The 22,408-nt window shown below is 50.2% G+C and overlaps 2 protein-coding genes across 2 annotated transcripts in view; both read right to left on the bottom strand.

Moving 5' to 3' along the window:
• EFCAB8 (EF-hand calcium binding domain 8) overlaps positions 1–22,408 on the bottom strand; it is a gene marked incomplete at both ends in the record, with an annotated part of 61,937 nt that overhangs the window by 36,456 nt on the left and 3,073 nt on the right. The window contains 6 exons of the mRNA XM_080684900.1: positions 2,119–2,243; positions 2,775–2,859; positions 3,073–3,178; positions 5,901–6,036; positions 8,367–8,470; positions 12,293–12,411. Of these exons, the coding sequence (XP_080541026.1) occupies positions 2,119–2,243; positions 2,775–2,859; positions 3,073–3,178; positions 5,901–6,036; positions 8,367–8,470; positions 12,293–12,411 (675 nt within the window). The remainder of the gene's footprint in view (positions 1–2,118; positions 2,244–2,774; positions 2,860–3,072; positions 3,179–5,900; positions 6,037–8,366; positions 8,471–12,292; positions 12,412–22,408) is intronic.
• LOC308256105 (pre-mRNA-splicing factor RBM22-like) lies at positions 17,334–18,699 on the bottom strand. Its single transcript, XM_080684108.1, is given in 2 exon segments — positions 17,334–17,495; positions 17,497–18,699. Coding segments are annotated over 2 exon segments (1,251 nt in total). The 5' UTR covers positions 18,633–18,699; the 3' UTR covers positions 17,334–17,380.

Raw genomic sequence — 22,408 nt, forward strand, 5'->3', positions numbered from 1 at the left:
GAACTCAACACCCAGAAAACAGAGCCAGCAGGTTAACACTACCGCCCAGAGTCCCCCACCAGCTCACGGCAGAGCTGGAACCAGGTTTCCGGGTTCCCCACTCTCCCCAGCTGCTACAATCTAAACAAGGTGATTCTGTTAGTTAACTCCAACTTTGCGGATGGGAAAATGAATTACGGTCCTAGGCTCTATTCACTCTGAAAACAGTCCTTTGGGGGTTTCCCATCATGCTTCAAACTGCATGTCCCCCTTTGACCAGCAAACACGAGCATTGTAAACTGAGCACATCAGGGGCAACCGCACGAGGTGCAGCCTGTCCTTGGGGACCTTAGGTCTCCTGGCTCGGGAAACCTCCCGTGGAAGGCTGCTGGGGAGCCTCTGGGGAAGCACTCGCAGGCCCCTGGTGTCAGCTGCACAGCTGGACACAGACGGGCGGAGGCAGCGGTGACAGGGGACAAAGCAGGGTTTAAGGAGGTAGGTCAGAAGGGCCAGGACAGTCTGGGCTCAGGTGTGAGAGAAGCTTCCAGATGAAATGGAGAAAAAGGGGATCCAGGGTCTCATGACAAGCATTTTGTGCTGCCAGGTCACCAGCCCCATCTCACAAGGGCCGGAAGAGGCTTGAAAAGGAAATCCCAAGGGATGGAGTGTTGCCCACTGAAATGGGGCAGGCCCTGCATGCGTGTGGGAGGAAGGAAGCTTAGTTCTGGCTGGGCTGTGCGGTGAACATAGCCTGCCTGTGGCTGCCACTAGGGCCCCTAGGCTGGGAGAGCCCCAGAGAGCAGGGGAGACAGTCACTGGATGCTTGCCATATGCCTCACACTATGTACTCTCTTTCCATCTCACAGCAAAGCTATAGACTGAGTGTGCTCATCCCTATTGAATAAGGGAACTGAGGCACAAAGAGGTTAGGCAATGAGATCAAGGTCACACAGAGCTGGTCTGTCCAACTCCTCCCAAGTCAACATGCTGCTGGGCCTACCTTCGTGTTTGTCCCCAGCCTTCAATCAGCATGTGGCATGGAAGGACACTGGTCCAACACTCCAGCGTCATCTGCTCCCATCCACCACCTAATTTCCCATTCATCACCTCAGCTCAAAGACTAACATGCCCCACCCATGCCAATTCCCAGGGTGGCAAACAGTGACCAGAGCAGAGGCTGATGAGGCAAGAATGTAGCAGGGTGCCAGCCCACTGCTGCATCCAGGGCAGGATGCATTTTCTGTCCAACCAGGAGGGACACTGCCCCAACAAGCTTGGCAGGTGTCACTGAGGCCTGGGAGCGCAGGAGGATGTCCTGTTTAGAAACTCTGACTGGAAGCCCAAGGGGCCCCTCTGGTGGTCTGGATGGAGCAACCTGGGAAACTGACACTGTGAATTGAAGGTTTGATCCAGCTCAGATGAGTCCCCAAATGTCCCAGGCCCCAGGGCCTCAGGATCTAGTGCCCCTTGGCAGAGCATCCCAAACAGCATCCTTCAATATCTGGTGAGTTTGGTGTGCAGCTTAGCAAGTGGTTCAAGTGCAGACTCCGGAGTAGACCGCCTACTCCGATCTCAGCCACCACTTAGCCCTGTGGGGCCTGTGCAAAAGCTCCACCCTGTAAACCTCTGCTCCTCCTCTCTTCAAGGGCTGTGGCAACAGCAGCTCCCTCCAGGCAGTGGGTGAGCAATTATAGGAGGTGATGTGCTCACTTTCAGGGCAGCTGCTCCACCCACCCCTAACCACCCAAAGGCAGCTCACAGCCAAAGAGAGCAGAACCCTCCTCACAATGATGGAGGAAGTTAGCACCATCAGCCCAGGGCCCAGAGCAGGTGAGTGACTTTTCCAAGGTCACACAGCTGGCATGGGTACATTCTTCCTGGGATGAGGAGGGTCCTGAAGCCCCACTCCCCTGGCCCTTACCTGTACAACCTCCCACCTTCAGAGTGATTGCCTATCTCCTCAGCCCCACCCCCCAATCTCCTGCTGTCACCCCATCTCCTCGGTTCCCACAGGCTGCTCTGAGCTGAGCATGTAGTGCACTGTCGCCTGAGCTTCTGAAGGAGCCAGGGGCCCTTGAGCAGGGAGGTGGGGAGGGAAGAACTCCCCAGGGCAGAGCCATTCCCCAATGTGTTAGCTACCCCACTTGGAGGTCCTGGGGAGGATTCGGGGATTGAACAGCCCATTGGCCACATTGTCGGAGGTGAAGACGATGACGTTGCCTTTGGTATCTCCGAAGCAGAACACACCTCTGTGATAGTCAGACCTGGGAAAGATGGAGACAGAGAAGCCATGGAGCCAGCTGGGCGCACCCAGCCGCAGTCCTCACCCCCTCCCCGTGCTCCATGCTTATGTCCATCCAGGGACTGAGGCAGTTCTTGCTCTCAGCAGCTGTTGAACATGGGCCCAGCTACCCAGATCCAAAACATCAATGAACCAGATCCAAAAGAAATCTGCATTTTTTAAAAACCAAAATAAATGAGTCCCTGGTCCTCCAGCTGCTCTTTGTCAAGTCGCCCCTAGCGGTAGATGTGATGCTTCCAGAGTCCTCACCCGCAGTGGGACAAGCCTCTGACTTGGTGGGAGAGGGAGAGGAAGAGAGCTGACGATGACGCCGTGGTTTGATTGACGGTGAAAGGTGACGCTGGGAGAGAAGCAGCTCGGGGGAAAGAGGACACAGGCACACAGGATGGGAATCTCTCCAGGACTGTTTCCAGCAAGGCTTTCTGTGGGTTCCAACCCCACTGAGTGCTGTGGCTGCTGCCAAGACCCTGCACCGATCTCCCAGGAGACTCACCAGTAGTCCATAACCAGAGGGCAGCTGTCCAGATCGATGAAGGTGAAGGCCCGGGAACAGTTACGATTAGTAATATCAAAGAACTCTGGGGAAAGACAGAGGAGAGGCATGCATAGAACCCGAAGCCATATCCCAGGCCTCGGGGTCTCTGGTGACAATGAGCAGTCACTGCTCACCACCCAACAATACCCACAAGCTTGAATCCGTGCTCAAAGTTGGCTCAGTGACAGATCTCCCCAAGTGCAGACACATGACTCCCAATGGCCAAGAGCAGGAGGGGCAGCCACCAGGGACTCACCTATCTTCTGGTCAGTGGACGCAACCGCAACTAGGTTCATGTTGTGGAGACATACCATGTCGATGACCCACATCTGCTGGTTGTGGAGCGGCTGTATCTGGTTAAGCTGGTCAGAGGAAGAGCAGAGACCTGGGCTGGGGAGGCTGCCCCCAGAGAACCCACCCTGACAGCCGAGGCCCAGGGACCAGGCAGAGACCTGGTCATGGGGCCCAGTGTGACCACCAACTACTAACAATGAAGCTTTAAATAAATGCCCTATCCTTGCTGAGTCTCAGTTTCCATGTCTATAAAATGGGCTTTAAAAAACTGGTATCTTTACAACCCCTTTTTAGAGTAGTTTGACAAGCTCATCAAAGTTTTAAATGTGCAGTTTGTGATCCTGGGATCCATTTCCAGGACACAGCTATGGACATGTTCACATGTATTCACTGAGACGTATATGTAAGGGACACCACCCAGACATTAACTGTGAGGGAGCTGTGTACATACCAATAAAGATTAGTTGCCAAGATATATTACTAAGTGAAAAAGCAAGGTGAAAAGCACCAATATAATGTGCTACCATTGCATATTTAAAAAGAAAGGGAGTGGTATATGTATAGGCTATCCATGGAAGAGCACCCAAAACTAGTCACAGCAGTTGCCTCCTAGGAGAGGAATTAGGGTCTGGGGGAGGAAGACCGACTTTCCACTATCTGTCCCTCTGGATGCCTGAATCTTCCTTCCCCCCCCCCTCCCCAGTTTTATTGAGATATAATTGACATATAACAGTGTATTCGTTTTGTTTTGTCTGAACCTTGTTTACCACCTGCTGGTGTCATCTGATCACCGTGGCTTATTAAGGAGAAATCATCCTGTCAGGCTGTGAGGAAATAATGAGATCATAAAAGCTAAACTATCTAGAGTGCCCTTAGTAGGAGCTTGGCAGGCTTGGGAGCCCTTCCATGCTCTGGTGCCAGCCTCACTTCACACATGCAGGCAGATTTGAGCTGGCACTCCAGGCAGGGGACACCACGAGCAAAGGCATGTCGGCAGAAATGAACTGCTATGTCTAGGGAAGAGGAGGCCGGCCCGACAGGCTTGGGTAGGAGGAGATGGGAGATGACTTTAGGGGTAGCCAGCTGAGAAACTTGTATTTTATTCCCTAAATAACACAGGCTCTGAACTGAAAAAAGAGAGGGGTCCCATCTGGAAAAGAAGGGAGGGGACATTTTAAGGCCACTCCCGTAGGTGGATATCCAGAAGGGATGGCAAAGGCGGAGGCGGGAAGCGCCATGTTCCAACAAAACTCAGAGCACGAAAAGCAGAGGCCTGCACTACTGGCTGGGCAGTGAGGACAATGGACCAGGGCCCCCTGAGGCCCCTCTCTTGCCCAGGGCTGGGATCTAACCTTCACACAAGGGAGGTGACGGTAACATCCATCACCCTGTGTTTAGATGAGAGAGCAAGAGCCCTAGGGAATCTCAGTGGCCTGCCTGAGGTTGCACAACTCATAGGTGAAGCCCAGACCTGGTCCCACATCCGGAGCCTTCCATTTGCGTGACCATGGGTGTGCAGCTGATGGTCATGGATGGTGACTCACTCTTGACATCATCTACTTGAAAGCAGCCCCTCAGGGAAGAATGAATGCCCAGGTCTGTTGGACCTTCCAGAGGAGCCCCACTCTGTCCTCCTTGGCCCCCCCAGGCTTTGGCCCTGGAAGGACACTAAGGTGACCATGTAGCAGCCACAACCAGGAGCTCTGGCTATAATGTGCCCCCTCGCCCAATAAACACCCAGAGGAAAAGTGTGTGGAGTGTGCCCGAAACTCCAGCCTCAGGAACACAGTACAGATCCCCTTTGGTCCTGGGCTACCAAGAGCACCCAGGGGAGTCACTGGACATCCCCAGACTTTAGTTCCCACCTTTGGCAACTGGGAGGCAGTTGGGGAGACCACCCAGAACCCTCCTGCCCAAGGCATAACCCCTGATGCAACTGGAAACACTGCTGTCACACAGAGCTGATAACAGCCCTCATGCTGCTGGCAGCATCTCAGTAAGGCTTTATTCTCCAGAGGGCTGTGCCTTCCTCATTTGCTAGACGGGCCTGGCAACACACACACACAGTGGGTTGGCCTGAGTGTTTTGTCACTCACTGCACTTGGCCAGAAACTGACGGCACAAAGACAATGACGAGGTCAGCTTATGTTCATTAGGCACTTGCTGTGTGGCTTGCCCTGCTCCAAGCACCATGCGTGTATCATGTCATTAAACCCTCGCACTGCCCTTGAGGGATTACTACTCCATTGACAGATGAGGAAAATGAGGCATGGAGAGCTCTATAGTAACTGGTCCGAGGTCACAGAGCTAGAAGGTGGTGCACTAGGGTTCTAAGCCGAGTAGTCAGGCTCCAGCGGCCAGGCTCACAACCACTGTGATTTCCTGCCTAGGCCAGGCAAAGGGTTGAATCTGCAGGATTTGGTGATGGAGTGGGTGTAACAAAGAAAGGAAAGGGGGCTGATCTCCAACACAGAAAACTCTTACTGAGGTGAGGGCACAGGAGAAGCCTGGTGGGCAGGGAGGGCCACAGTGACATTTAGTTTGGACAAACTGGGTTTGAGGTATCTGTTGGACATCACGTAGAATGGCCATCAGGTGGAATCTTGCTTACAGAGGAGGACTATGAGGCTCATGGTGCCACGGTGAAGCCAGAACTTGGAGCCAGGACTGTGACTGCGAGTGCAGACTGCCTAGTCCACAAACCCTGAGAAGGAACCACCCTGAACCAGAGTGGGAAGGCAGAGGCTCTCTGACCACCCCATCTGTGCTCCACATGTGGGCCCCACTCACCTTATAGGAGTTGATCAGAGAGAAGGACTCTGACCAGAACTGCAGGTTCCCGTCCTTAGTGACAGTCAGAAAATGCCCAATCTTCTTGAACCGCTGTATTAAAAACACCACTTTCACAACCTCACACCCGTGATTCCTGTGGGAGGTAATGAGATAGAGAAGAGCCCAACCAAACACAGAACAGACTCAGAGGAGGAAGGGAAAGCAAGCAGGAGGGCTTCACTCACACGCACGCACGCAGGCACCAGGCCCACTACTGAGAAACTCCAGCAGGCTCCATGAGACGTGGGACCCTGCCCCTCCACACAGATTGCCTCCATTATCAACAGTGTCCAAAAGGAAGATACCACGTATGATGCTGGTATGAGACGGGGCTCCCAAAACAGGAAGCCTGTCCTGTGAAATAGCCAGTCAACCTCCATCATGGATGGGGAGATGAGACAGAGAGCAGCAGCTTTTGCAGACCTTTTATTGGGAAAATGGCCCACAGAAGGCGAGTAGAGTAGGACTTGACTGGAAACTTTATAACATTGATTCCAGCAACTGCCCTAGTGCTCCAGGATGGAGAGGGGGAACGTGGGCGAGGGTGCTATGAGACATCAGGGCCCCTTTGCACAGCTCTTCCTCTCCAAGGACCTGCCCTGAGCCCAGAAAACAGCTTCTGGGGCAGGCCAGGCCTCGCTCAGTCTTCCCAGCAAGCCTCAAAGCTGCCTTCCAATGGCTTCTTTCCTGCCGCAAAGCTGGCTAAGCCAGGAGATCTGGCAATTAAAGGGCACTAACATTTTGACTTTCCAACACAGCACATACTCTCCCATTTGATGTACCCTCACTTCTGGGCCCAGCAAGGCAGGTGATGTTATCTCACCTGGTGTTTGGATTATGTCCTGGTTACCAACAGAGCTGGGACCTTCACCCCCACTCCAGCCACAGCCCTTTCCAAATGATGTGACCCATGGCCTAAAAATAACCCAGTCACCATGAAATTCTACTGCTTCTGCAGAAGAGAGAGGGAGGTGCTGTCCTCTCCCTCCTGCTATCAGTTCATAGCTCTGTCCAGATCCTCATGAATATTCTCAGTCACCACTCCAGCTGTCACCTCCCATTCTGCCTCATCTGTCAGGCCCGAGAGTGTGAGGAACAGACACAATAGGTGAGAGCTACGAAGTGAGGAGCACCCTGGGAAGTGTCACCCCATCATGGAGTCTTGGTCTCCCCATCTCCACAATGGCAGCACCTCCACCTCCTAGGACTGCAGTGGGAACAAGATGGTGTATTTGGTGATCTTGGCCCAGGCTACCCTTTCATGAAGGTAATTAAACATTATTTGGCTATTTTCTCCAACAATCTGGAAATGTCCTCCGGGATTGTGGGTTGAGCGTATAAACAGGAGAACACAGGGGCAAGCTTCTTGGCATTTTTGGTCCAGCCCTTTTAAGCACCCTCGGGAATTCAAATGTCCAAGGAAACAGACTGGTGGAGGCTTGGCTACATCAAGCGAAGTTTCCAGGTCAAAATTTAAAATTATAAAATCTTTCATCATTCATGTGCATGGGCTATTCCTCAATTAAACCTTGACCAAAATTTGTTTAATGTACCCTTCCGTGCTTTTCACTTAAACCATCTTCTCTATTAAACTCCAGGTTGCTGAGGGCAGGGGCTGCCTTCTAGTTCGTGGTGCTCCCCATGGCCTGCTCTGGGGATGGTCCCCTGAGGACAGACCCACCATGGCCCTTCCTGACCAGGCCACAAATGCATGTATCACAGGACCTGGCTCCTGGCCCCAGCCACCTGCACCAGGCAGCTGTTGCTCCCACACAAGGTGCGCTCTGGGAAGGGAGCCAGCGGCCCAGCACTCCTCACTCTTAGGGTGTTTTGAAGGGTAGGGGCTAACAGGCCACAGCAAAGAGAGAGGATGAGAAGTGCCAGAGGGCACAGCAGGGGAGGAGCCGCAGGAGCATCCAGCAGGCAGGGTCAAGCTGAAGTCAAGGCAGGGACAGCTGAATGCTCCAGGAGTGACAGAGGGGCTGCCCGCCTCCAGGCCTGGGCAGGCAGAAGAAACAGTTTCCTGCTGTGCCTCTTAATCCCTGTCCCCACTGTGTGAGGCATCTGTGTCCTGTGGATGAAACTGCCAGGTGTATTCAGCCCCAGCCCCAGGAAGAAGCAGGAGGAGCCATGTTGGGGAAGCTAAAGGCTGAGAGGGGCAAACAGAACCACCCACTACTTCCATTTGACCTCTCTGAACCTCAATTTCCTCATCTATAAAATGGGGACAAATCACTTACCTAATGCTCATGCCCACCTAATGCTCATGCTGATAGGAGCTAAAGGACATGAAGCACCAGGCCCAGTGCCCGACCTTTGGTGGCCCCACCAAGGGTGGCTCAGGGATTTAGGAAGGGCACTAGCTGCGTGGCCGGCACGGCCTTGTGCAGACCCACCCTTTCGGCCCAGGGAGAGGCTCCTTACAGGGGGATGATCTTCATGGGCAGGTGGAAGCGCAGGTGGTACTGGCTCTTCCTCATCAACTCCTTTCCCCGGAACTCGTGCATCATATAATCCACACAGTTCGACTGCCCCGAGAGGAAAGACGAGGCAGAGAGGGTGTTGGCCCAATGGTCTGAGCACTGGGCTTTGGGAACCCAAGCTCAGCTTCCAGTATTCTCCCCCAACTCTCCCAGCCCCTTCCAAGGGGCTCTGGGAGCCCCACCCCCACCCAGGCTGGCAAAGGGAAGCAGCCTAGCAGCAGTGCTGCTATTGCATCTGAATTGGGTGAAGGGCTTATTGGCAAGTATTTGTGAAGACAGCATAGCAGTGCCTCTCTCCTTAAAGCTTTTTCTTAAGGCTCGATCACCAAGTTTCAACTTTACCATCTCATGGCACACATAAACTAATTACTAAAATTCTGCAGCACACTAAAAATATGTATTTTTTGCCAATCTGACAAGAAAAATAGGTATAATTTTGATTCATCCACACTGGATGGTTATTGTTGTGTTGGCTGTTGTTGTTTTTTACAATCCAAGGGAAAAAAGGCAGTGCCCCTGACTAATAGTCAGGTATTGCATCTGGTTTAAATTCTTGTGACACACTGGTGGAAATCACTGTGCTATATACATCTTCACATCACTTCCACACCTGGCATCTCATCTGAGTCTTATTCACCCTACTTTACGGACAATAAGACTGTGCCCAGGTAAGTATAGATGAGTTGCCCCAGATCATCTATCACATTAACAGCAGGGGAGGGCCCATAAGCCAGGCCACTAGGGCAACTCTAGACTCGACTGTTCAGCCCCATGAAAATATGGCCAAGGCCAAAACGGGCCCCAGCTGAATCTATGACAAGAAATAGGGAGTTATTAAGAAATATCATTATAATATTTGACAAAGGAGGCAAGAGCATACCATGGAGTGAAGACAGTCTCTTCAATAAATGGTGTTGGGAAATTGGACAGATAGATGCAAAAAAATGAAACTAGACCACCAGCTTACACCATACACAAAAATAAACTCAAAATGGATAAAGGACTTAAACATAAGATGGGAAACCATAAAAATCTTAAAAGAAGCCATAGGCACCAAAATAGCAGACATTTGTCGTAGCAATATCTTTACCGATACAGCTCCTAGGGAAATGGAAAATAAGGAGAAAGTAAACAAATGGGACTACATCAAAATAAAAAGCTTCTGCACGGCAAAGGAAACCATCAAAACAAGAAAGCCCACTGCATGGGAGAACATATTTGCCAATGTTATCTCCGATAAGGGTTTAATCTCCAACATTTACAGGGAGCTCATACAATTTAACAAAAGGAAGATAAACGCTGATCAAAAAATGGGCAAAGGACCTAAATAGACACTTTTTGAAAGAGGACATACGGAAGGCCGAGAGACATATGAAAACATGCTCAAAGTCACTAATCATCCGAGAGATTCAAATCAAAACAACAATGAGGTACCATCTCATTGGCAACTCTAGACTCTACTGTTCAGCCAACAAATCAACAAATGACAAGTGCTCACGAGGATGCGGAGAAAAAGGAACCCTCGTGCACTGCTGATGGGAATGCAGACTGGTGCAGCCACTGTAGAAAACAGTATAGTGTTTCCTCAAAAAATTAAAAATGGAACTGCCATTTGACCCAGTAATACCACTTCTAGGAATATATCCCAAGAAACCAGAAACACCAATCAGAAAGGATATATGCACCTCTATGTTCATAGCAGCACAATTTACAATAGCTAAGATTTGGAAACAGCCTAAGTGCCCACCAGCAGATGAGTGGATTAAAAAAACTGTGGTACATCTACACAATGGAATACTACACTGCTGTGAAAAGGAAGGAATTCTTACCATTTGCAACAGCATGGATGGAACTGGAGAGCATTATGCTAAGCAAAATTAAGCCAGTCAGAGAAAGATAAATATCACATGATCTCACTCATTTGTGGAATATAAAGAACATCATAAACTGATGAACAAAAATAGATAGAGACAAAGAAGCATCGAATAGATTGTCAAACTACAGCGGGAAAGCAGGGGAGGGGGAGGGGAGGGGGTAAGAGATCAACCGAAGGACTTGTATGCATGCATATAAGCATAACCAATGGACACAGACACTGGGGGCAGGGTGGGGGGGAACGGGATGAGGGCATGTGCCTAGGGGTAGGGGAGCCTGGGGGGAGGTCGATGGGGGAAAAGAAGACATACGTACTTTAAACAATAAAAAAAAGAAATATCATTATGTCGATAGCAGAGAATGCTGGAAACATGTTTATTGCAGAACTAGAGGCCTGGTGCATGAAATTTGTGCAAGGGGGGTCCCCTCAGCCCAGCTTGCACCCTCTCCAATCCAGGACCCTTTGGGGGATGTCTGACTGCCAGTTTAGGCCCAATCCCGGGGATCGGGCCTAAACCGGCAGTCGTCCCTCTCACAATCCTGGACTGCTGGCTCCTAATTGCTTACCTGCCTGCTTGCCTGGTCGCCCCTAACTGCCCCCCCCCCTGCTGACCTCAACGCCCCTCACTGCCTCTGTGTGCTGACCTGATGGCCCCTAACTGCCCCCCTTGCCGACCTGGTTGCCCCTAACTGTCCCCCCCTTGCTGGCCAGGTCACTCCCAACTGCCCCCTACCTGTCAGCCTGGTCGCTCCTAACTGTGCCCCCCCCTGCCGGCCTGGTCAACCCAAACTGTACCCCCCCTGCCAGCCTGGTTGCCCCTAACTATCTACTCCACCAGCCTGGTCTCCCCCAACTGCCTGCCCCCCTCTGCCGGCCTGGTTGCCCCTAACTGCCCCCCTGCTGGCCTGGTCACCCTCAACTGCCCTTCCTGCCGGTCTAGTCGCTCCACGCAGCCTGCTTGTTCAGTCATTTGGTCATCCCTCACTAACCCCCTGCCAGCCTGGTCGCCCCACGCTTGTTCAGTCATTTGGTCTTCCCTCACTAACCCCCCTGCCAGCCTGGTGGTAGGCAGCCATCTTGTGAGGGTGTGAGGGTTAATTTGCATATTACCTCTTTATTATATAGGATATTAAAAGAAATGAAAGCCAAAAGAAAAAAAAGAGACCCAGAATGTACCCCTAAGCCAGGGAGGGAGGGTATGATAGAGCAGTTAATGGATGGGCTCTTGAGACAAACTCCCTGGGCCTGAGACAGGTTTACCTGCTAACTAGCTCTATAACCCTGAGCAAGGTTCTTAACTTCTCTGTGCCTCAGTTTCCCAGCCTGTCATGTGCAGGTCAACAATAGCACCTACCCCATGGGATTCCTGTGAGGTTTAAGGAAAACAATGCATAAAGTGCTTAGCACAATGCCTGGTGTAAATGCTAGTTATCATTGTCATCATCATGACATCAATGACAGACTTTTTTTTTTGTACTTTTCTGTATTCTGTATTCTTAATGCTGTACAGTATTTGCTCATTGTAGAAGAGATAGAATCAGAAAAAAACACAAGCATGAGTAATAGCATGCTCTAAAACCCTGACATTTTTGGATTTAACAGCCACAGGTTTGCCTGTTCCTGAGTGAGCGTAAAGGGCCATGAGATGGTTGTAGCACTGGCTGAAAGCCCCTGAGCTGAACACGGGGCTGGTGAGCTGCTCACTGCTGTGCACGCAGTTCATCTCAGGCAGAGACCACTGACATTCGTCATACACTCTCCTGAATCCCAGGAGGGAAGTGAGCTGTGATAAGCCCCCAAAAGTCTCAGGAGGGCCTCCTTGAGGACTCTGAGGGTTCCCTCCACCCAGCATGTATCCCAGAATCCACAGGAGGCTTTCTAATGTTGTGACTGCCCCCATCTTCAACCCTCCATGTGCTTCACTGACCCGCCAAGCCCTGTGCCCCCCAGCCTCCCTCCAACTACCGAGGCAGCAGGGCTGCCCTCCTCACCCAGGTGATGAAGCCAGTGCCGTCTATGTCCATCTTCAAAAACAGCGCCTCTAGCACATCATCTGACACATTGCTCAGATTATTCCTCATGGCTTTAATGAAGGCCATCTTGTCCAGGGCTTCAAAAGAGAGAGGAAAGAATATTGTCTACTTTACCACAACCCACCACTGACCACAGCGTTTTTGGGTGTCTGGGTGCTGAGGGGTGACACAGAGAGGATCACATTTTCCGGGTTATCTGTTGCATCGCCTGTTCAACATTCAACCACCCCACAAATACTGGCTGCACACCTTCCACGCAATAGCATTATGTTGGCCCCACTGTTGGGGGGGCGGGGGGGGGGGGGCGGGTACTAAAAAAGATCAGATATCATTACTCAACAAATAAGACTGACCAGGCATCAAGACAAAGAAAACTGATAAAAACTAAAAAAAAAAAAGAATTGCAACAATGAGACATAAATTTAAAAATATAGAGGGAGAGGTGAAGTGCATCTTTTAAAGGCAATTAAAATATAAACTTGGCTGGAGGGAAAGATGGGGAGAGGTGAGGAGGAGAGAGAAGGGATGAAATATCTCCTGTGCTAGGTCTTGTGGTTCTAAGGTTCTCTGTCTACAAGTAAGTCGATAACCTCTGTCTAGATTTTAAAAAACAAGCACAGTATTTATAATGTGCTTCTAAAACCTTCTCCAGCCCTGGCCGGTGTGGCTCAGCTGGTTGGAGCATCGTCCTGTGCACCAAAAAGTTGTGGGTTTAATTCCCGGTCCAGGCATATACCTGGGTTGTGGGTTGGATCCTGGGTCAGGACATGTACAGAAGACAACCAATCAATGTTCTCTCAGATCAATATATCTTTTTCTCTTCTCTCTTTCTCTCTCTCTCTCTCTCCCCCCCCCTTCTTTCCCCTCTCTCTAAAATCAATATGCATAACCTCAGATGAAGATTTTTTTAAATAAATAAATAATAAAAGCCCTCCAAGTATTTGGAGTCCTTGCCATGGCCGGAATGCCGTGCATCATCCTGCTCCTCTCATCCGCACCTCCCCCCGGAGTCCCCTTGCATTCTCTGGTCCAGCCATGAAGTCCCCACACTATTTCTAAAACCACTGAGCACATTCCCACTTGAGGGCCTTTGCACCGTCTGGTTCCCCCACCCAGGGAAGCCTTCCTGAGACTAAGGAGGCCTCTGACCCCCTCACCCAACTCTACTGTCCTCCTGACATTCCTCATCACCACTCTAGCCCGTGAGCTCCAGGAGAACAGGGCTGAGCCTGTCCCTCCATGACTGTGTCCCCTGAGGGTTTCTGCCAGCACTAGGATGTGATGGCAATGACACTGGGTGCCAGTCTCACCTGTGTTTATGCCTACTGACCACCTAATGAGAGGGGCCTGTGAGGAAACTACAGCACAGAGAGGTGAGGTCCCATGCCCAAGGGCACACAGCTGCGAAGGGGTGGAGCCCGAGACTGAGCCCAGCAATCTGGCTCCAGAGGCCCTGTTTCACCCCACTCTATGCCCCTCAGCAATCCTGCTACAGCCATGATTGTTATTGCTTATTGCTGCATTGAGGAACAAATGAAAGCTTGAACAAAACATGCCCTGCCTAAAGAAAGATCCACTGTATTTATCTGAAGCTAGAGCCAAGAGGCTCACGCGTTTTGAGTGGCACTTCCCAGTCCTTCCGTGTACAACATGGACATCAGATGACGGTCTGCGAGCAGCAGCCTTCCCCTGCGGACAGAGCTGGAGTCAGTGCGCCTTTGTGCCGTGTTTAATGAAAACACTCCTCGTGACAGTGCCCCAGGGATCGAGTCTTTTCACAGTGTTTCAGAAACCATAGACACTGTTCACGGCCATATTATTTTAATATACTTCTTCTCATAAACAGTCTACCAAATTTTTGAGAAAACAAGAGAGTAGACACAGAGGTATTCTAGAAAGGAAATGGACACTGTGGGGGCAGGCAAGACCCCGGCTCATCACCTCTGAAAGGAAGCACTCACCATCTTGTCCCAAATGGTTAATTAAAAGCTCTCAAAGCTTAAATGTAACAATATCACTTCCCTGGGGAGGGGTCACTACTAGGATCAGGCAGGCAGGAACTCTGCGTTGGCGGGGCGGGGGGCAGGGGGGGTCCCTGACTTCTGCCAGCCCACGCCAGTGAGCCACCAGTGACCTCTAACCAACCACACCTGACAGTGCCTCCTGCCTCCCTGGGCAGCTCCGCCTCCTCCGGGCTCTGTTGCCTGCCCTGCCCTGTCACCCTGTGTCTGACTCTTCTCATCACTGTCCTTTGCTTTGCCACTTGAAGCTCTGAGTGACCTCATCTATTCACCCATCTCTCCATCTCAGGAGAGGATTTCTCTCCCATGTCCCTAACTCCATTTCCAAGTCCCCCTGGTCCCTCCAACTCAATGTTTCACATCCAACTTATCTTTATCACAAAATGTGCTCCCCTTTCCTGTGTTTGCCTCCTTTGCTAGTGGTGCCACTTCCCCCAAGTCACCGAGGCTGAACACCTGAGGGGGGTTTTCAATGTCCTCCCTCCTAAATCCTCATAAGAATCCTATGACCCTAGAATGGAGGCACTGTCTTTCTCCCATCACACAGGTGAGGGCACGGAGCAGCTCAGGGACCTGCCTGAGGACACACAGTGGCCCAGCAGGGATTGAAAACGAAGCCTTCCCTCCTCTCTGTCATAATCTCCACTCCCCTCTGTAGGACTGGGCCTCTTACAGCCAAGCCCTCCCATATCCACCCAACCTCCTCAAACAGGTCTACATGTGTCACCTCCCCGTCAGCCCCACTGCTGGGGTCCAGGGCCCCTCCTGACTTGAGTCACCCTGCCATGACCCCCTTCCTCCCCACCTTGCCCCAGGACATCCCTTCTCCCTCTAGCACAGCAGCCCCCCCCCCCTGCAACTCTCTTCTGCCTTTGCCTTCCTGGAACTGCCCTCCTCCCCATGACCTGGGAAACTTCTACTTCACCTTCCCAGGCAGGTTTCTAACCATACACACTTCTATTCCCAAGTGCCTCCCAACACCCCATCCCACCTCCACCCCTTTCTCTTCCTTTCTTTGTAATGACTATTTTTATATACTTATAAGTATTTTTAAAAATAAATGCTATATGCCCAGCCGGCGTGGCTCAGTGGTTGAGCATTGACCTATGAACCAGAAGGTCATGGTTCGATTCCTGGTCAGGACACATGCCCGGGTTGCAGGCTCGATCCCCAGTGTGGGGCACGCAGGAGGCAGCCAATCGATGATTCTCTCTCAACATAGATGGTTCTCTCTCTCCCTCCTCCTTCCTCTCTGAAATCAATAAAAATATTTTTAAGCGCTATATGAAAACTATTTAAGGAAAAAATGTTGTTTCCTAACCTCCCCTCTGCCCTCTGGGGGAAATAAGCACATGTCACAGACAGTCCTCCATTGCAATCACAGACTGGCCCCTGCACTGCCTGATCCACTCTTCCTTCACTCACTCTGGCATCTGGGGTGCTATGCATGGTGTGGGGCGCCCACAAAAGCACAGGCTTTGGTGTCAGAGGCTCCGGGCCACTCCATTTGGGCATGTGAGCAAAGAAAGGCGCAGACTCCTCACATAGACAGCCAGGACACTACCGCCAGCTCTGCAGAGCCCTCATGAGAACTGAATAAAATCTGACAGGGCTTTACAACCCAGAAGACTGTCCCAACCCTGATTTTTATCATGCCTGGCAAAATGTCTGCTGGGGACCCTGTGCCACTGACATCCACCCAGGAGCACCTGCACAAAAGGTAAGGTCCACATGGGGTCCAGGCAGGGAGCGGCAGGCTGCCGCTCAGTGCTAATCCCTCAACCCCTGAGCAGCCTGCAGGCTCCCCAGGCAGAGGGTGCTGGGGCTGTGGGTACATGGATACTTTCAAAACCTCCCAAAGATGGGTTAGCACTCCCCTTAAAGAAGCACAGACCCACCTACCTCAGAGACCTCGGTTCAACCAACAGAAAAACTAAGGCTGGGAAGGGAACTTGCAGAACAGGGAGGAGAGCCCTGTCCTCTCTCCCTTTCACCGAGGCAGGCAGAGTTGGTCAGGGTTCCCGAGCAAAGGCATTGAGCCCATGCCAGAATCCATTTGTGTGTTTTGTTTTGTTTTGTTTTTAATTGACCCGTTTTAATTTTTTAAAAACAAAAAAACACAACATCAAATTATGTTTTACCATCTACAATTCAGTTATATCCAAACATTCTAAGACCAAACAGAATTCCCTGCCCAGAGCGGGGAATTAAAATGAGACACACAAAAGTGAATGCTGAAGATCAAAGTTCCAGCCGAAGTCACAAGTCTTCCATTCAAACACACTCCAAAGCTTTTCGTTTCAGTCTGTTAAAGTGTTTTATAGGAAGTTCTTTAAAATAATTTCATCCCAGACACCAGGTTTCTTCAATGATACACAGCTTCATGACATTTGTTTCCATCCAAAAGGAATGCAAAGTAATTTTTATTTTTGTCTCTTTTGGTAGCGTAGAGAAGTAAAACTATCAGCCAGATTCCTTTAGTAATCAATGAGGGAAGGAGAGGTTAAGAAGAGAACTGGGCAGAGCTGCCTATTGGATTCCACTTGTCTTTCTGAGGGTGTGACTTCAGAAGTGTTAAATCACACTTATGCCACTACAATGATTAGTACTAGTAATCTTTTTTAGATGATAAAAAGGAAAATACCTAATGGACATAAAAATGGTCAAAAGATTCTTTCCGCAGGTTAATGCACCCCCCTCCAAAAAATTAATACAAAATGAACATATAATTGGGATGGTAACTCCATTGGATATTCCAATTCACCCCATTGCTTGTTCCCCAAAGAAGGGGAACAGGCATTAAGTTTTATTAGTAACCTTATAGTAGTAACCAGATGTGTCAATGGCAGCTTATTTGAGGTCCATCAATCAAAGCATGGCTATTGTTTTCTGACTGCCCACATCTGAACACATTCAGCTACTATGGAAACTACAAAGGAAGGAAAAATATATTTATTCCAAGATTCGTTTACTGGGATTTTTAAGCGCTCTGTCTTCTGTAGAGCCCCAGAATGGTGATAATGTGCTAGGGACTGCTGTGTTTCCCAGCATGAGCTCCCATTCTCTGAGGGTCCTGAGAAAGATAGTGGATTGGTCCTGGAGCCCTCATGAAAGGAGGAGGTGGTCCCATTGGGTGGAACATGTGGCCCAAAACCTGGAGGTGGGGGTGGGGCAATTCCAGGCGGTGGCGGCAGAGCGATGTTCACCACAGCTGGAGGGCCACTCGGGGGCAGGTTGAAGTAGTTGGCAGAGGCTTCTTCCTCTGCTACAGGAGGAGGAGGAAGAACTCCTGGCAGGCCTGGAACGGGCTCCAGCTTGATGCCAGAGTCTGTGGTTCCATCTTTCTCTTTTTCTTTTCCTCGGGCTGCTTGGGACCTTCCCCATTTCACATTAAGTCGATGGCCATTGACAATTAGCTTATTAAAGGACTTCTCCGCAGCCACTTCAGCAGCCTGCCTTGTGGCAAACTGGATGAAAGCACATTGCTGTCTCTGCACCACGGTGATCGTCCGAATCTCTCCAAACTGGTAATGATTTCTTAGATCTGTCTCAGTAATGGTATCGCCCAGACCACCAACATATAGTGTGGTGATAGTCTTGTCCTCTGGCGGGTCCAAACGAGGCATTGTTGAGGCCCGCTTTAGAAGCTTATCTGCCACAGGGTCATTGATTCCATAATATCGGTCTTTAATGTTCTGATCAGCAAGGGGGTCATCTGGATCTGCAGGCTTCTCATGTCTGTATGGACATTCCTCTCCTCTCTTACATTCTCCTTTCACCCAGAAGGAGCAAATGTGGGGTCGAATCCTTTTGTAGTAGGGTGTGGTCCGGGCCAGTTTGAGCAGCATGTCACTGGTGGATGTGGCTTTCCCCAGCATGCCAACTGGCCGTGTTCCATCAGAGTTAGAAATCTCCCTCTCCATATTCTGTGTGTAGTACTCTTTGTTGACATCTGATTTTGGCATGTCATCCTTAAAAGACAACCCTGTATCACGAACCTGGATGGGCAGGCCATGATCCAAGAGGCAAGTCTGACAAACATTCTTCAATTTACTACAGGTTTGGCACACTTCAGTCTTCTTGAAACCCATGCGGACTCTGGGGCACCAGCGAAACACTGTGAATGCCCTGGCACAGATTTTGCATTCCTTCCCGTACTTTTCTTTGGTCATTCGGCTATATGGGTTTTCTCCAAGACACGTCTGGCACAGAATGGGGAAGTCCACATCCTCCCAGTTCTGCCTGTTGTAGGTGTTGGAACCCAGAGAAGTCGCCATCTTGAGAGCGTCTGGAGGCAGCGGCTGCTTCCGAGTTGGAAGATAGGACCGCCTTAATCCCGTCAGGTCCTGCCAGAATCCATCTGTTTTAAAGACTTTTAACGGAGGAAAACTATCCTATTTTCCTTTACCCTATACATCAGCTAAAGGTGAATTTTCCTCTCTCCCATTTAAAACCATTACCAGTTTTTTAAAAATGAAGAGCCTCTCTTTTACATTGATATGAAAAGATTACCAAGACATAGTAAGTAAAAAGCAAGAGGGGAAACTTTGGTAAAAATTATTTTTTGAAAAGGCAAGGAACAGGCAATTGTGGGGATCCTTTTATAATGTATACCAGTATCAAATCATCGCAGTGTACACTTTAAATGTGTTATAATTTTATTTGTCAATTATCCTATCTAATAAAAGAGTAATATGCAAATTAACCATCACTCCGCTACACCCACCAGCCAATCAGGAGCGAGTATGCAAATTAACCCAACCAAGATGGCTGCAGCCACAGAGCAAGCAGGAGGCTTGGGTTTCCCCGGCAATGGAGGAAGCCAAGCTTCCTGCACACCCTGGCTGGCCCATGCCTCCACTCAAGGCTACAAAGTTTCAATTATAGAAGATAAATAAATCCCAACAAAAATTGCAGCAGCCACGGAGCAAGCAGGAGGCTTGGCTCCGCTCAAGGCTACAAAGTTTCAATTATAGAAGATAAATAAATCCCAGATCCCAGGGCCTCCGCTTGGGTCACCGGGGGGCGTGGCCGGCCTGCAAACCACCACAGGCCCCTCGCCCAGGCCACCCCATGCCCCAAGGGAACCCCCACCCTGATCCGGGACACTCTTCAGGACAAACCAGCTGGTCCCCACCCGTGCACCAGGCCTCTATCCTATCTAATAAAAGAGTAATATGCAAATTAACCATCACTCCGCTACACCCACTAGCCACGCCCACCATCCAATCAGGAGTGAATATGCAAATAAACCCAACAAAGATGGCTACAGCCACAGAGAGCAGGAGGGAGGCATGGGTTTCCCCGGCAATGGAGGAAGCCAAGCTTTCTGCCTGCCCTTGCTGGCCTAGGCCTCCACTCAAGGCTACAAAGTTTCAATGAATAGAAGGTACATAAAGCCAAAGAGAAATTGCGGCAGCCACAGAGCTGGAAAGAGCAGGAGGCTGGGGTTGCCCACGGCGATGGAGGAAGCCAAGCTTCTGCAGCCTTGGCCTGCCCAGGCCTCCGCTTAAGGCTACAAAGTTTCAATTATAGAAGATACATAAATGCCAATAGAAATGGCTGCCGCCACGGAGCAAGCAGAAGGCTTGGCTCCACTCCAGGCTACAAAGTTTCAATTGTAGAAGATAAATAAACCCCAGATACCAGGGCCTCCGCTTGGGTTGCCAGGGGGCGTGGCCAGCCTGCAAACCACCACAGGCCCCTCGCCCAGGCCGCCCCACGCCCCAAGGGAACCCCCACCCTGATCCGGGACACCCTTCAGGGCAAACCAGCTGGCCCCCACCCATGCACGAGGCCTCTATCCTATCTAATAAAAGAGTAATATGAAGATTGACCATCACTCCAACACACAAGATGGCTGTTCCCATGTGGTCAAAGATCCTGCTTCCATTTGGACACAAGATGGCCAGCAGGGGAGGGCAGTTGGGAGGGACCAGGTCTCCAAGGGAGGGCAGTTGTGGGCGATTAGGCCAGCAGGGGAGGGCAGTTAGGGGTGACCCGACTGGCAGAGGAGGGAAGTTGGGGGCAACCAGAACTGCAGGGAAAGGCAGTTGGGAGGGACCCAGGCCTGCAGGGGAGAGCAGTTGTGGGGGGGACCAGGGCTGCAGGGGAGGGCAGTTAGGGGTGACCAGGCCTGCAGGGGAGGGCAGTTAGGGGCAAACAGGCTGGCAGGGGAGCAGTTAGGCATCAATCAGGCTGGCAGGGGAGTGGTTAGGGGGTGATCAGGCTGGCAGGCAAAAGCGGTTAGGGGCAATCAGGAAGGCAGGCAGGCGAGCAGTTAGGAGCCAACAGTCCTGGATTGTGAGAGGGATGTCAGACTGCCCATTTAGGCCCGATCCTAAACAGGCAGCTGGACATCCCTCGAGGGGTCCCAGATTGGAGAGGGTGCAGGCTGGGCTGAGGGACACCGCCCCCCCCCCCCCCCCCCGTGCACAAATTTTGTGTACCGGGCCTCTAGTACCTCAATAAAGCTGAAAAAAATAACAAGTAGAATTATGGGGAGTAGGCTCCCACTGCACATTTTAAAAAGGGGGAAGCAACTATACCCACTTCTGTGCTTGTCCAGCAGAGGGAGACATTTTTCTCTATAACAAAAAAGGATCACAGGAAGGGACATTTTGAATTTTGAACTGCATGACTATATTACCTATTCAAAACAAACACAATCAAAATCGTGGCCAAAATTGGCGCTGTTGGGGTCCTTCAAGACACAGGTGGCAACTCCTGGCTGCCAAGCACAAAATGAAAGAACTCCAATTAGGAATCATCTCATCTTCAGGTCAGACACAAATGGTCCCTCTCCAGACTCACGTTCCTTATTGTAAACAAGATTTGCTATCCTTTCCTGCCCACATTACAGGGTGGCTGTAAAACTCAAAAGAAACTGATGGGTTGAGTAGACAGGGCCCTAGCATTGATGTTCACAGTTTAGTGGATATAAATGCCTTTAAGTATTCCTACTATTTAATTTTATATGTATCATCCCAAAGGGAAAAATCAAGGTGTAAAGAGAAAACATTTGATACACAAAGGATGTTCTTCACAATGTTATTAAACTCAATAAACCTAAATGTCCAAATATAAAGGAAGGGATTGGTCAACCAGTAGAACACTGGCGTTTATTGGTAATGATGGCTTGGAAGACCACATAGCAGTATGAAAACACCCTTAAAGGGTATCAACATTAAGAGAACAGGTCTGGAATTACATATATAGTATAATTATAGACATGTAAGAACACACATAGCCATATGTGTAAGAGGCCCGATGAGGTCCGCCTCCTAGTGTTCATGCCTCCCTGCGATCCCCTCCCCTTGAGGGTGGTGGGACCTGTGGCTCACTTCTAACCAATATGGCAAAGGTGATGGGATGTACAGGACCACATGTACATGATTACATTACTATGTGATAAGACTGTAGCACCCATCTTGGTGGAGTTTCTATCTCCCTAGCTGGCTTAAGTCTTGAAATCAGCCATGTTGGAGAATCCCACATGGCCAGGAACTGTAGGCAGCTTTAGAAGTTGAAGGCAGCTTCCAGCCAAGAAACAGAAGCCCTCAGTCCTGCAGCTGCAAGGAACTGGATTCTGCCAACAACCTGAATGAGCTCAGAAGTGGATTCTTGCCCAGTCAAACTCCAGATGACACCACAACCCCAGCTAACACCTTCATTGCATGGTAGTGAGACCTTGAGCAGAGGATCTAGCTAAGCTATGCCTAGACTCTTAACCACTAAAAGTGTGAGATAATAAATGTGGTCATTTAAGTCAGTAAGTTTGTGGGAATCTGTTACACAGCAATAGGTAATAAGCCATACATATAAAATTATTTGAAAAAATATATACCAAAATGCTGACAGTGGTTACATTTAGGTATTTGGATTAGGGATATTTTTTTTCCCACATCCCAAGTAGCTTCCAATATGCTTACAATACTTATCCTAATATATAAAAACCTAGGGTCCGTAACATCCAAAACGACCAAAGGCTCGACCGACTGGAAGTCAGTGCTGGGCAACCCAGCACTGACTGACGAGGGGGGTGCGGATCAGG

Source organism: Plecotus auritus (genome assembly GCF_963455305.1).
Source record: "Plecotus auritus genome assembly, chromosome: 8".
Taxonomy (NCBI): Eukaryota; Metazoa; Chordata; class Mammalia; order Chiroptera; family Vespertilionidae; genus Plecotus; species Plecotus auritus.